The 14,403-nt window shown below is 38.9% G+C and overlaps 1 protein-coding gene across 1 annotated transcript in view; it reads left to right on the top strand.

Moving 5' to 3' along the window:
* Nucleotides 1–14,403, top strand: part of LOC126161685 (mediator of RNA polymerase II transcription subunit 12) — a 415,184-nt gene that overhangs the window by 163,876 nt on the left and 236,905 nt on the right. The window contains exons 16-18 of the mRNA XM_049917698.1: nucleotides 2,938–3,084; nucleotides 3,236–3,336; nucleotides 11,611–11,740. Of these exons, the coding sequence (XP_049773655.1) occupies nucleotides 2,938–3,084; nucleotides 3,236–3,336; nucleotides 11,611–11,740 (378 nt within the window). The remainder of the gene's footprint in view (nucleotides 1–2,937; nucleotides 3,085–3,235; nucleotides 3,337–11,610; nucleotides 11,741–14,403) is intronic.

Raw genomic sequence — 14,403 nt, 5'->3', positions numbered from 1 at the left:
AGCATCAGAGACGATATTGACAGAGTCATCTATGTAGAACTCAAAAATACGAAAGGCATCGAAACCAAAAAGATTCTCCCCGTTACTATGGTCGACCACAAATATGGGAACAGTGCGAATGACGGATTTGTAAGATACCTCAGCATTAAATTGTCCCAAGAGATAAATCTTCTGCTTATTGTACGTCCGTAATTGCCTAGTGACAGGTGACTGGATTGGAGAACCCAACTGAAGGTACGTCTGAGAATTGATGATAGTGGCAGCAGAACCAGTATCCACCTGCATGTGAACATCTCGACCAAGTATTTGGACAGTGAGGAATAACTTCCCTGAAAGGGAAGAAGTACAATTGACAGACAACACATAATCAGAATCAGCGTCATGTTCATGAACATCATGTATGCGGTGGATTTGCAAACGGATGACACATGACCTTTTTTTTTGCATTTGTGACACACAGCCCAACATTGGGGACAATCCTCCTGTGAATGTTTCGTAAAACACCGTAGACATGAAGGAAGTTGCCATGGGTTTTGCTGCAGTTTCTTAGAGGTTTTTTTTAATGGTTAGGCGAGGCTGCACTTGAGAGCGTACTGCGGCCACGTCAGCCAGCGGGGACACGCTGCACGCTTCGTCAACAGCGCACAGAGGTTGTACTTCCCCGACGTCACCCCATGCCTCTATTTGCGCTCCAGCAGCGCGAGAAATTTCAAAAGACTGGGCGATGGATAGGACTTCATCTAGAGTCAGATTTCCCAACTGAAGGGCACGTTGCCTAACTTCTTTGTCGGGCGCCTACCGGATAATAGCATCCAGTACCTTGGAATTGGTGTAGGATTCTTTGTGAACTTCAGTAACAAATTGAACTTTTGACTGAGGCCGTGAAGTTCAGCAGCCCAAGCGCGATAGGATAGATTCGGTTTTTTTGACAGTGATAAAAGGCAACACGAGAGGCTACCACATGCGTATGCTTTTGAAAATAGACGAACAGAAGTGAGCACATTTCAGCAAAGGACAAAGATGCAGGATCTTTCAAAGGAGCCAATTGCGACAACAACCGATACACTTGAGGTGAAATCAATGAAAGGAACAGAGACTTACATGTTTGGTCATCCGCGACATGAAATGCCAAGAAGTGCTGTCAAAGACGTTTTTCGTAATCAGACCATTCTTCCGCCGTCTCGTCGTAAGGAGGAAGAGGAGGTAGAGACAAAGACGAGAGACGCCCCGCATTGGATGTCACGATGAAATCACAAGTCGCAGATGTGAGAAGCGTTTGCTGTTCAATGAGACCTTGCAGTAGTTGCTCTAAAGTAGCTATGGAAACCTGTGGGTCAACGATGAAGAAGAAAAATTCACTAACTTGTCGCCAATTGTGATAACGTAAAGTTGAACAAATTTATTTCTAGGACGACACAATACATGTAAGTCACAGATCAAGTAAACAAAGTAAGACATGTGTACACTGTAACAGTCAAATCAGCAGTGAGTCCAAGTCTAGCGGCTGCTGGCTGGCTGGCCGCTTAGGTTGTGCGGCTGCTGCCTGGCTGGCAGACAGCGCCGCATGTAGAGGACGCGCGTAACTGCATGGCGGCACTTTGAAAGATCGGCGAGTCACAACAACTGCATCTTGAATGCTGCAGTTGTTTTGTGCAAAACAACAAGTTCTTTAGGAACCATGCTTTTATGAGTCACTTATAAGAACTGATTATATAATATAGTCATAACTGCAATTTAATTCAGTTGATTGCCGCTTTCATCATTAGGGGCTAATTTCAGATCTACAAAAATGAAAAAAATGACAAATATACAAAAAGCACCAAGATACCCTTCTGTATTATTAAATACATGTAATATTAATGTCTACTTCACAATCCACTATTTTGTGTCCTGGATCTCCTTGTTCCAGTATTTGCACACATCACACATGCTTTTGTACACAGTAGTTTACAGTTCCACTGCTCACATTTACCATTTGGCTCAATTATGCACATTTCGCTTTGGAAAGTACACCTGAAGTCAAATGACAGCTTCGTGTGTGTTTGGGTACTATTTCTGAAAACACATTATTGGACTTAAAATCGATATTCAAACTTTATACAAGCCAGTGTATGAATGAACAAATAAAATTACAAACAAATTTGATGTTATATTCATTGCTTAACATAGTATATTTTCACTGCACTGAATAGGACTGGCTTATTTTACAGGTAGATTTTTGGTAATTTGGACCTATGGAGCTAAGACTTTTGGGTGAAACAAGTACAAGTTTAACATATTGGATGAATTATAGAAAAAATTTCATATTTTATTCTGGGCCATTCAGGCTATGGGACCTCAGAGGATGTAACCAGCTGGAACAATGTAGTCAAGCAAGTACATGTGTCTTGTTTTGTTAGTCGGTCAGCTCTGAGGAAGAACATTGTTTGAAAAATTAGCAACTATTTCAGTTTTGTTTATATGCCTGTCAACCACTAGTGCCTTTACAATATTTTGAGTGGTTGCCGTTACCCATTCCTTTATTCATTGAAACAATATTGTGAGAGTTGCTACTCTCTCTCTCTCTCTCTCTCTCTCTCTCTCTCTCTCTCACACACACACACACACACACACACACACACACACACACAACTCACACACATGACTACGTTTGACCAAACTGATTTTGATAGTACACTCATGTGGCCTGGAAGTTTTCAATTATTTACATCTGATTACAATTCATAATAGGGTAGAAGCAGTCAGAAACATTTATAGAAGGTTTTTTTCCAATATACTGTTCATTTATTTCAGATTATGTGAATAGAGGCACTAATACAGATGTCCAAAAAATAATTGTATTAACTCTGGCTCAGAGATACTGTCCCAAACTGAAAACAAATGTAATTCTTTTTATGCTCTTTTGGAAATAATCTTGAAATAAGTGTCTCATTTTAGGTGGTAAAGTGAAGAAGCATTCCCGTGGAGAGTTCAATTTTGAAGCAGTGACAGCCAAAGTGCAAAGTATGTCATTTTTTGATCAACATGCAGTCACATGGCAGTGTGCAGTAACTGTTATTGAAATGCTGAGTTCTTTTGCAAGTGGTGAGTACGTTTCAGTAATTTTTGCTAGAAACATTAGTTACAGTCTTTAAATTTCCATAAGTTTTAGAACATTGAAATGAAATTTCAGTAAATAATAGGATCATAAAATGAAAATATCTGTAACTTCACTTAGGAACTTGTTTCTTTTCAGGAAATTCGAATTACTTACCAGTGCAAGAACATGTGGCGTTTTTGTTTGATCTAATGGAATTGGCCTTAAGCATTTACAATCTCATTGACGTGTGTATCCAGGTAAGAAGTTGACATTGATCATGAAATTAATATGTTTCTTGTGTGATGAGCAGGAGCAGTTAAATTTGTACTTCCTCGTAAATAAACTTGTAAGTTTAGAAGCTTAAAACCTTTGTGATAAATGCTCCATGCATGCTATCCATTACATTTAGTCTCTGCTTGCATCATAGCAGAGACATGACATACTGGTGGATTTCACACACTTTATTTCATATGCTTTCTCCTCTTCTCTTGAATCTGTTATAATTCTTGTGATTTCTGTCATCTCCATAAATAAATAGGTATGAGAAGTCTTTACCATTTCAGATGGTAAATTCCATTCGTATTTGTCTGTGTTCAGTCTGAAAAGTATTTTTCTCTATCCCCTGTCAGTTCTTTGCAATAGCACTATAAACAGATTTTGTACAGTGACTGACAATACTTGCAATTACATTTTAATGAGAAAGAAACCTTGTGATGCATAGTATTTTGATTTCATAACCTCCGTTTAGCAGCTGAAGGTCATAATATAATTCTAATTTCAATTTAGAGCTGTTTTCACCTGAAAAAATAATCCCCGCTAAATGCTATAACCATAAAAGTAGATTTGTTTACATTTATACTCCACAAGCCAACATACAGCTGGTGATTTAGGATACATAGTGCACCAGCCTCATTCCCCCTTACCTAGTTCATTCTCAGCTGGTACACAGGAAGAAAGACTGTCAGTACATCTTCATAAGGGCCTTAATTTCTCTAATTTTACCATTGCAATCGCTGAGTACGGTGTATGTTTTAGGAAATCATATATTTTGTGCTCATTTTGGTATAACAACTCTTAGACTTCTGTGCATGAGGCTCTCTGAGAAGCAAATAATCTCTCTTGTAACCTATCCCACTGTTTGTTGAGCATGAATACCATTACTTGGGGAAGTGCATTGGGAGAGGTGACAGTAAAAAAAAAAGGGGGGGGGGAGACTTTAGGGAAGAGGGTGTCACACATATATCCCTTACATTTGCTGCTTCTCACTCATGCATTCTTATCCCTTGCACACGCTGTCTCCGCCCCAGTCATCAGCCACCCTTTCCCAGCCGTTCTCAGTTGCTGCCTCATTCCTTGCCTCACCCACTCCACCCAACACAACCCTTCATTCTAGTCAAGCTGCAGAACTACTGTGCCTCACCCGACACAATCCCTCACCCCAGTCAAGCTGTAGCACTGCAGTCCCAGAACAGCACCTTCAGACAGCGTTTTTAGACTTATTTATGTACCTATCAATGGCTAATGTTTCTACTCTTTCGAAAATGTAAATAAAATTTTCTTGGCAAGCAATAACTAGATCTCTGCAAATGATTTTTCATTGACCTTAGATAAAATACAGTAGGGGGAGGAGGAGGAGGGAATTAGTGTTTAACGTCCCATCAACAACGAGATCATTAGAGACAGAGCACAAGCTCAGATTAGAGAGGTATGGGAAAGGAAATCGACCAAGTCCTTTCAAAGGAACCATCCCAGCATTTGCCTGAAGCAATTTAGGAGAATCTTGGAAAACCTAAATCATAATGGCTGGATGCGGGTTTTAATCGTTGTTCTCCCAGATGCTAATCCATTGTACTAACCATTGCAAAAATACAGTAAATGCAGCTGTATACTGCAGAAGGGCTGCCACACAAGTGAAAATAATGCATGAGGGAATATCAATAAATGAAAAAGAGTATTCCAAATATTTAGTAATTATGTTGTTAACATCCTGAACCGGAAATCATATGTTACAGATGATTTTAAACATGAAAGCTCTGCAACTGTTGCATTATGGAGGAGAAAGCTTCTTTCTCCTATTTTCATTCACAATTATTGCATCATATTCTGGTACTAATATTCATTAAAGAAGAAAGTATTTGTTGCATAGGAGCTTTTAATATTATGTGGTGTCCACTTTAGAATCTCTTGGAGACAGCTTTTCAAACAATTGAACATACTGGCAATAGCCTCACGCTATATTTACTCTCTCTCTCTCTCTCTCTCTCTCTGGGAGTTTGTTGTCAGTGATCAATCACATGCCAATAACAATTATACCATTCACAAATACATTACTTCAAGGGGAAATGATTTACACTATCCCTCACTTAGTCAAATCGTTGTGGAGAAAGGAGTGAGGTATTTTGCTATAAAAATCTTTGACCACTTAAGCAGTGATGTGAAGAATCTAATATATGGTAAATATAGTGTGTGTGTGTGTGTGTGTGTGTGTGTGTGTGTGTGTGTGTGTGTGTGTGTGCGTGCGCGCGCGCGCACATTGAAAGGGGGAAGAGAAAGTAAGTCATCAGAAAGTGTGTTATTGTAAACTGACTTGTTCATAGTGAGAGATACAAAACATGCATAGTCTCTTTCACTTACACTGTGGTATGGTACTTACTCCCAAAGATAGACATCTGTTCAAAAAATTCCAGAACTTTGTCTACAAATTCTTTTATGCTTACCTTTTACTTATTATGCATGATCTCATTTGAAATAGTCTCCTCCACAATTGCTACACCACTCCTAACACCATTTCCACTTCCGAAAGCAGTCTTGGTATGCGTCTTATTGGATTGTGCGGAGCGCCATCTGCAAATTTTCTTTTGTCTGGTCTATTGTTGCAAATCTTTGTCCTTTCAACACGGTTTTCATCTTTGGAAATAAAAAAGTCCACAGGGGCCAGGTCTGGAGAGTAAGAAAGATGAGGCAGCACAGTGATTTTGTTTTTTGTGTAATAATCACACCAACAGGGATGAGTGTGTGGGTGCATTATTGTGATGCAAGAGACATGAATCGTCTCGCCACATTTCAGGCTGTTTCCTTCTGACGTTTTCTCTTAGGCGTCACAACACGTCCCAATAGTACCATTGATTAATAATTTGTCCCTGTGGCATGAATTCATGATGAACTAATCTTTCAAAGTCAAAGAAAACTCTCAGTATGGCTTTGACATTTGACCTGACCTGACCAGCATTTTTGGTCTTGGAGAACCTTACCTGAGCCATTGGGAAGATTAAACCCTGATCTCAACATCATAACCTTGGACCTAGGACTCATCTCCAGTTGTGATTCTCTTGAGGAACATCTCGTTCTCATTTGCCCAATCCAGAAGCTCTTCACAGATTACGAGGTGAAGGTCTTTCTGAGCCATGAGACGAACTTGGTGACAACATGATACATTCCTAGATGCTGTGACATGATCCAACTGAAATGTTACATTCTTCTGCAAAACTGTGTGAAGCATTTGTAACACCTACTACTCATCACCATAGGCTTCCTGCATCATTTGGTTTATCTCTGTAAAGGTTTTCTTGAGTTTCACACAAAATTTAATACAGTCATGTTGCTCCTCTAACTCTGCCCTCTGGAAATTCGCAAACTGTGTGACACAACGTTCTACAGCACTGAGAAACAACTAACCGACATGCAACAATGAAACTTCCAACAGTTATACATTGAACACAGGCATGTGCAGGGATGCCAACCACATTTTTGTCCAACACACCATTGGCACGAAACTACGAATGTTCTGGAATTTATTGAACAGACCTCGCATGTTATAGGTGAAACTGTAGTACTGTTAAGATAAATATGCAGGTAGTTACTCTTTGCAAGTTACACTTAGGTGACAAAAGCAGTGTCAGACCTCCTTTTTCTGGCTTAGCACAGCAACTCAACCTGGCATGTACTCAACAAGTCGTTGGAAGTCCCCTGCAGAAATATTGAACCATGCTGCTTCTATAGCCCTCCATAATATTGCGAAAGTGTTGCAGTGCAGGATTTTGTGCATGAACTGACCTCTTGATTATGTTCCATAAAAGTTCGAAGGGATTCATATCGGGTGATCTGGGTGGCCAAATCGTTCACCCAAGCTGTCCAAAATTTTCTTCAAACCAAATGCTAACAGTTGTGGCCTAGTGACATGGCACATTTTCATCCATAACATGATGTCCATGAATGGGTGCAAATGGTCTCCAAGTAGCTGAACACAGCCATTTTCAATCAGTGATCAGTTCAGTTGGACCAGAGGACCCAGTCCATTCTCTGAAAACACAGACTACACCATTATGGAGCCACCACCTTCTTGCACAGTACCTTGTTGACAACTTAGGTCCATGGCTTTCTGGGGTCTGCACTATACTTGAATCCTGCCACCAGCTCTTACCAACGGAAATCAGGATTCATCTGACCAGGCTGCAGTTTTCCAGTCATGTAGGTTCCAACAGATATGGTCACAAGCCCATGAGAGGTACTGCAGGCAACCTCGTACGGTTAACAAAGGTACTCGCATTGGATGTCTGCTGCCATGAGCCATTAATAACATCCCACACTGATTTCTGATGGTTATTTCACACATGTTGCTTGTCTGTTAGCACTGACAACTCTACATAAATGCCGCTGCTCTTGGTCATTAAGTGTGCAGGCCTTCAGCCATTACATTGTCCTTGCTGGGAGGTAATGCCTGAAATTTGGTGTTCTCAGCATACTGTTGACATTGTGGAACTCGGAATATTGAATTCCCTAATGATTTCTGAAATGGAATGTCCCACGCACCTAGCTGCAACTATCATTCTGTGTTGAAAGTCTGTTAATTCCTGTCATGCGGCCATAATCACATTGGACACCTTTTGACATGTATCACCTGAATACGCACGACAGCTCCACCAATGCACTACCCTTTTATATCTTTTGTATGCGATATTACCGTCATCTGCTTACGTATGTATCACTATCTGATAACTTTTGTCACCTCAGTGTATACTGTCTATGAAAGGTAAAAATGTGTTTAGATCAACAAACAAGTATTGTCTAGTTATTTCTGAACATAAATGACAATAATTAATACAATTAGGGGCAAAGAGATGAATTATACTGGTACAACAGAAATTTTACTTCACATGCCAAGCATGTATTTCACTTAATTCTCGTAAGACATACTTATTCCTTCTCTCTTATATATTGTTATAATTTTGTCACTCACAGTGATGTCACAAAAGTCTATTACAGAAATAACAGCTGCTGCCAGCCAGTAGATGGCACTACTTGCATTTAAAATTGAAACATTTAATCTTATGCTGTTGTGTGACTGACTAACTGCACTTTGTTTGTACGTCCACAATAATGTTCACGTAGGCCACATCTGTCATAGTTTCTTAAATTACTGCCACAGATCTCATAGAATCTAAGGTCAGTGTTCCCCGTAGCATAATATTACCTTGATCTTTCTATCTCCATGGCGTGACACGTTTTGAGCAGCCATTTACCTGGATTACAGTGTGTTGTGTATCAAGAAACATGATTCATCTGATCAAACATCACGTGTCTATTGATCCATGGTCCGATCTTGAGGATACCAAGCCCATTGCAATCATAATTGACAGTGTCATTGGGTTGACATGGAAACACAAAGGTGTCATATGCTGAGGAACTCCATATATAATGAAGTACACACTGTATACAATTATGGAAAGGGTATATTGCTACTCACCACATAGAGAAGCCACTGAGTCACAGACACACACAACGAGAAAGAATGCTGGAAATATTCAGCTTTCAGACAAAGCCCTTCATCAAAAGTAGAAAACACACACACATTCATACAAGCCCGACTAGTGCCCGGAGGTGATAGTGGTCATATGTACATGTGTTGTGATTGTGTGAATATTTGTGAGTTTTCTACATTTGATGAATGACTTCGTCCATCATGCCTCTCTGCAACTAGTTTATCCTTTCCATAAACTACATTTGTTTATATTGAGGGTTAACTACAAGTCTTTGCAACACCTGATCCCTTGGTGGTCATCTTGCATTTTGTTACAATGTTCTGCCATTGTCACTTCCCTGTATTCAACAATATTGTCTGTGAACAGGCTCAGGAAGCTTCCTCTGTTATCCACCAAATGGATTGTAAGTATCATAAACAGTAATGACCCTGTAACACTCACATGAGGTACTCCAGTAGTTACTTTCGTGTCTGATGATTTCTCTCCATTAAAAATTACATACTGAGTTCTATCTGCAAGAAAGTACTTGTCCAATCGTAAAGCTGGCCATTATTCTGTAAGACTCTTATTTCATCAAGTAAGTGGCTGTGTTCAAATGTATAAAATGCTCTATGAAAATTGAGAAGCACAGCATTAAGCTGAGTGTACCTGTCTTCTGCCTTCTGGATATCATGGATGGACCGAAGATTGCTGTTTGCTAAATTCACGTTGATTCCTATAGAGGAATTTTTTTATCTTCAAACAACTTATAATACTCGAGCATATAATCTGTCTCATAATTCTATAACAGATTAAATATTGTGATAAAGATCAGTAGGTATGTGTGTCATCTTGATGACTCACCTTGAAAACATTAATCACCCGCAGCATTTCCCAGTTATTTGAAACACTTTATTGGTCCAGTAACCTATAGTTGATTGCTGCTGTAAAGGGCATGAGTATTGTTACATAATCTATGTTGAAAAATGCAGTTCTCCCATTTAGCCCATTTTCCTTCTTGTTTACTGAGCAAGTTAACTTGGTTTTCTTATCTGCAATTACTTATCTCAGTATCTTTTATTTAAAAAATTGTGGAGTACTTGAAACGAAAACTGTATTGGAGACATTCGCAGTGAAACACTATCTACTTCTGCCAATCCAGGATAAGGCCTTATAGCCTATTCCAGTCTCACCATCTCTTCCTCATCCATCCTACACCACTACTTCCAATATGTCTGCCTGCTTAGCTGGGTGGTAACGTGCTCGCCTCTCATGCGAGCAAGCCTGGGTTTGATTCCCAGCCAGGTTGGAGATTTTCTCTGCTCAAGGACTGGGTGTTGTGTTGTCCTTATCATCATTTTGTCCTCATCACTGGTGCACAAGTCGCCCAATGTGGCGTCGACTGAAATAAAACTTGCACTTGGCAACCAAATTTCCCCACAAAGGGGCCTCCCGGCCAACGATGCCATACGTTCATTTCCATTTCTTCCAGTATGATTGTAACAGTTTTTAAGAGCAAATTCAGTACTTCTTCTGACTTAATTAAAAGAAATAAAAATAAAAATTAAAGACATGTGTGACACATACTCTGCTACGTGAATATCCATTTTCTGTATCTAGTGCATGCCTGATGACGTATTCACTGGGGAAAGGGGTGATGGGTCTGTCTGCACCATTTCAGCTAGCCATCTAAAGAAACTGAGGTCGGCTCCTGTAGCCAGGGAGCAAGCGCCATTCATGCTTACATGAGCTACAATTTGAAGACAGTCCACATTATAGCTGTTGGCAGTCCACTTTCTGCATCTTGTATGGGAGCCCCCAGCAAACATCAAACATACCAAGTACAGTTTGGCCTTCCTCCTCAGTCTCTAAATTGTTTCACTGAGGGGTCCCTTTACCCACCTGACATTGTAGCTCCCAGTGCAAAGCCACCTTCAATGCTTGTCTAGATATTATAAGATCAATCACAGTGCAAACAGTAGAGGCACGTCCTGCTCAACAAATTTTTCTTTTTTTGTTGAAATATCATATATTTCCAAGCTATTATACGTGAGTTCAGTAGTTTCCAAGTTCATCAAACAATGTCTATCTTATTTATTATATGAAATTCACTATCTGAATATTTGCTTATGAATTTACGTGGAAAGGATGCACACAGCTATAGAATGCAGCAGTAGATGAAGAATGAAACAACTTTGAACATGGGCATAATTCTTGACAAAGCTCCTATGTTTACACAGGACTCCCAAACCAGGTTTTTGTGAATTGATTTCCCAGTACTGCTTATGATTCCTCAGGTAATCATGCCAATATTAAATTCATTTTGGAAATAAACATAGCTGCTGAATTTCCTTTCCCACAATCGATTTCTGCCCCCATGTAAATACTCAACCATTTTCAAGACACTCTTTGGTTGTCAGGTTCCATTTTTAGTTTTCATTCTCCAGAAGCTGTGTTGCATTTACATTGAACTAAAACATCAAATAACAGTTTCCACTGTGCCCTCGCAACCCCTACCCCACAAAAAAAGTGTGATTATGACAAGTCAGGCACTTATGCTTGCAATCTACCAATGTAAGATAAAAATTTAAATGCCAACTAAGTAAATTTGAAGTGAATAACGTTGACATAAACCCATAGTATTTGAGGTTAAGTTATAGTGAGCCTATCTAATACATCTTTTAGCCGCATTGTGTTAAATGTATTGCGATACCAAATGCAGAACATGTAACATACAAATATTCTACAGTTTCTCAGTGTGATAATTACACAGTATATATGCTACTGTTTCAGATCCTCAAGGAGTTACCAGAAGTGGAATCCCAGCTTGCAGCAAAGGGCTCAAATCTTGTTCGGAGCTATACAACTTCACTCAGCCTGTATGTTGTTGGAGTATTGCGTCGTTACCATTCTTGCCTTTTGTGTAAGTAAAGACATACTTCTCAACAGCTCTTCGTCATCAGTAAGGAACAACTACAAAGTCATGAGTGAGCAATAAAAAAGTGCTGAGAAGTAGTCAACTGGTCAAGATGACATGATTTTGTACACCATAATTTATCCCAGAATCATGATAGGATACAAATAAAACAACTTACATACTAGAATGGTTATGCAATCAGTTGCAAAATACCTGTCACATTCAAAATCTGTCTTATTTAATGTTTAAAATGCACAAAGGTTTCCATTAGTAAAAACAGGAATTACAGTTTTGGAAACTCTACTTGAGATTGTCACTGTGTACCAAATCAAGAGCATTTCACCATTAACTTTTTTATGGGGTTTAAACAAACAAAATGTAGTTTTTAGTGCTCTGACATTTATTCATCTACATCTATGTCTACACGGATATTCTGCAAATAACACTTAAGTGCCTGGGAGAGGGTTCATCAAATCACCTTCACAATAATTCTCTATTATTCCACTCTTGTACAGTGCGCAGGAAAAATGAACACTTATTTCTTTCCATGCAAGCTCTAATTTACCTTATTCCATTATGATGATTGTTGGCATCGACAAAATATTTTCACATTCAGAGGAGAAAGTTGGTGATTGAAATATCATGAGAAGATCTTGCCACAGTGAGAAATGCCTTGTTTTAATTATGTCCACTCCAAATCCTGTATCATTTCTGTGGCACTCTCTCCCCAATTTCGTGATAATACAAAACATGCTGCTCTTCTTTGAACTTTTTTGATGTTCTCCATTAATCCTATCTGGTAAGGATCCCACACCACACAGCAGTACTCCAAAAGACGATGGACAATCATAGTGTAGGCAGTCTCTTTAATAGAACTGTTGCATCATGTATGTGCTCTGCCAGTAAATCAGTCTTATGTTTGTCTTCCCCACAAAATTTTCAGTGTGTACTTTCCACTTTTAAGTTGTTCATATTTGTAATTCCTAGGCATTTAGTTGAATTTATGGCCTTTAGATTTGTTTGATATATTGTGTAACCGAAGTTTAATGGATCTCCCACTTTTCATTATTTAGGGTCAATTGCCAATTTTCGCACCGTACTGATATGCTTTATAAATTGTTTTGCAATTTGTTTTGATCCTGTGATGACTTTACTAGACGATAAATGTCAGCATCATCTGCAAACATCCTAAAATGGCTGCTCAGATTATCTCCTAAATTGTTTATATAGGTAAGGAACAAGAGAGGGCCTATAACACTACTTTAGGGAATGCCAGAAATCACTTCTGTTTTACTTGATGACTTTCCATCAATTACTGTGAACTGTGACCTCTCTGACAGGAAATCGTGAATCTTTTCGCATAACTTAGATGATATTCCATAAGCATGCAATTTGATTACAAGCTGCTTGTGAGGTACAGTGTTAAAATCCTTCTGGAAATCTAGAAATACAGATCCAATTTGAAATCCCTCGTCAATAACACGCAACACTTTATGTGAGTACAGAACTAGTTGTGTTTCACAGGAACGATCTTTCCTAAATCCGTGTTGTCTATGTGTCAATAGACCATTCTCTTTGATGTAATTTATGATGTATGTGTTCCAAACTCCTGCTGCATATCAGTGTTAATGATATGGGCCTGTAATTTAGTGGCTTGCTCCTATTGCCTTTCTTGAATATGGGTGTGACCTGGCCAACTTTCCAGTCTTCGGGTACAAATATTTTGTTAAGCGATTATTGTTAAGTATGGGGCTATTGCATCAGCATACTCTGAAAGGAACGTGATTGGTATACACTCTGGACTGGAAGACTTGCTTTTATTAAGTGATTTAAGTTGCTTCGCTACTCTGAGGGTATCTACTTCTAAGTTACTCACATTGGTAGCTGTTCTTGATTCAAATTATGCAATATTTTCTTTGTCTTCTTAGCAGCACTGTCATCGATAGTATTTCCATCGCTATCACACAGAGAAGACACTGATTGTGTCTTGCTGCTAACATACTTTACATATGACCAGAATCTCTTTGCATTTTTTGCCAGGTTTCGAGATGGAGTTTTATTGTGAAAACTGTTGTAAGCATCTCACATTATGGTCTGTGCTAAGCTTTGAGCTTCTGTTAAAGATTGCCAATCTTGGGGATTTTGCATTCATTTCAGTTTGGTATGCTATTTCGTTGTTTCTGCAACAATGTTGTAACCTGTTTTGTGTACCAAAGCGATTAGCTCCATCATTTGTTAATTTATTTGATATAAATCTCTGAATTGCTGTGGATACTATTTCTTTGAATAGAAGCCATATCTGGTCTACACTTACATTGTTGATTTGGAAGGAGTGGAGACTGTCTCTCAAGAATGAGTCAAGCAAATTTTTATATGCTTTCTTTAATAGGTATATTTTTTGTTTCTTTTTGGAGGATTTGAGAGTTATCGATATTTAGTCCCGCTTTGACAACAATGTGTTCACTAGTCCCTATATCAAGTGGGTTTTCACAAACATTTACTATTCGAGTGGGCTCACAAACTAACTGTGCGAACTTTCAGATGATGTTTAATGCATACCTCTGGATTTAAGCATATATTTTCAATAAAATATCGAACATAAATTGAAGTCATCACCAACTATAATTGTATGAGTCAGGTACATGTTCGAAATTAGACTCAAGTTTTCT

The sequence above is a fragment of the Schistocerca cancellata genome, chromosome 2 (assembly GCF_023864275.1).
Source record: "Schistocerca cancellata isolate TAMUIC-IGC-003103 chromosome 2, iqSchCanc2.1, whole genome shotgun sequence".
Classification (NCBI taxonomy): Eukaryota; Metazoa; Arthropoda; class Insecta; order Orthoptera; family Acrididae; genus Schistocerca; species Schistocerca cancellata.
This window is presented reverse-complemented; position numbering and strand designations above follow the sequence as displayed.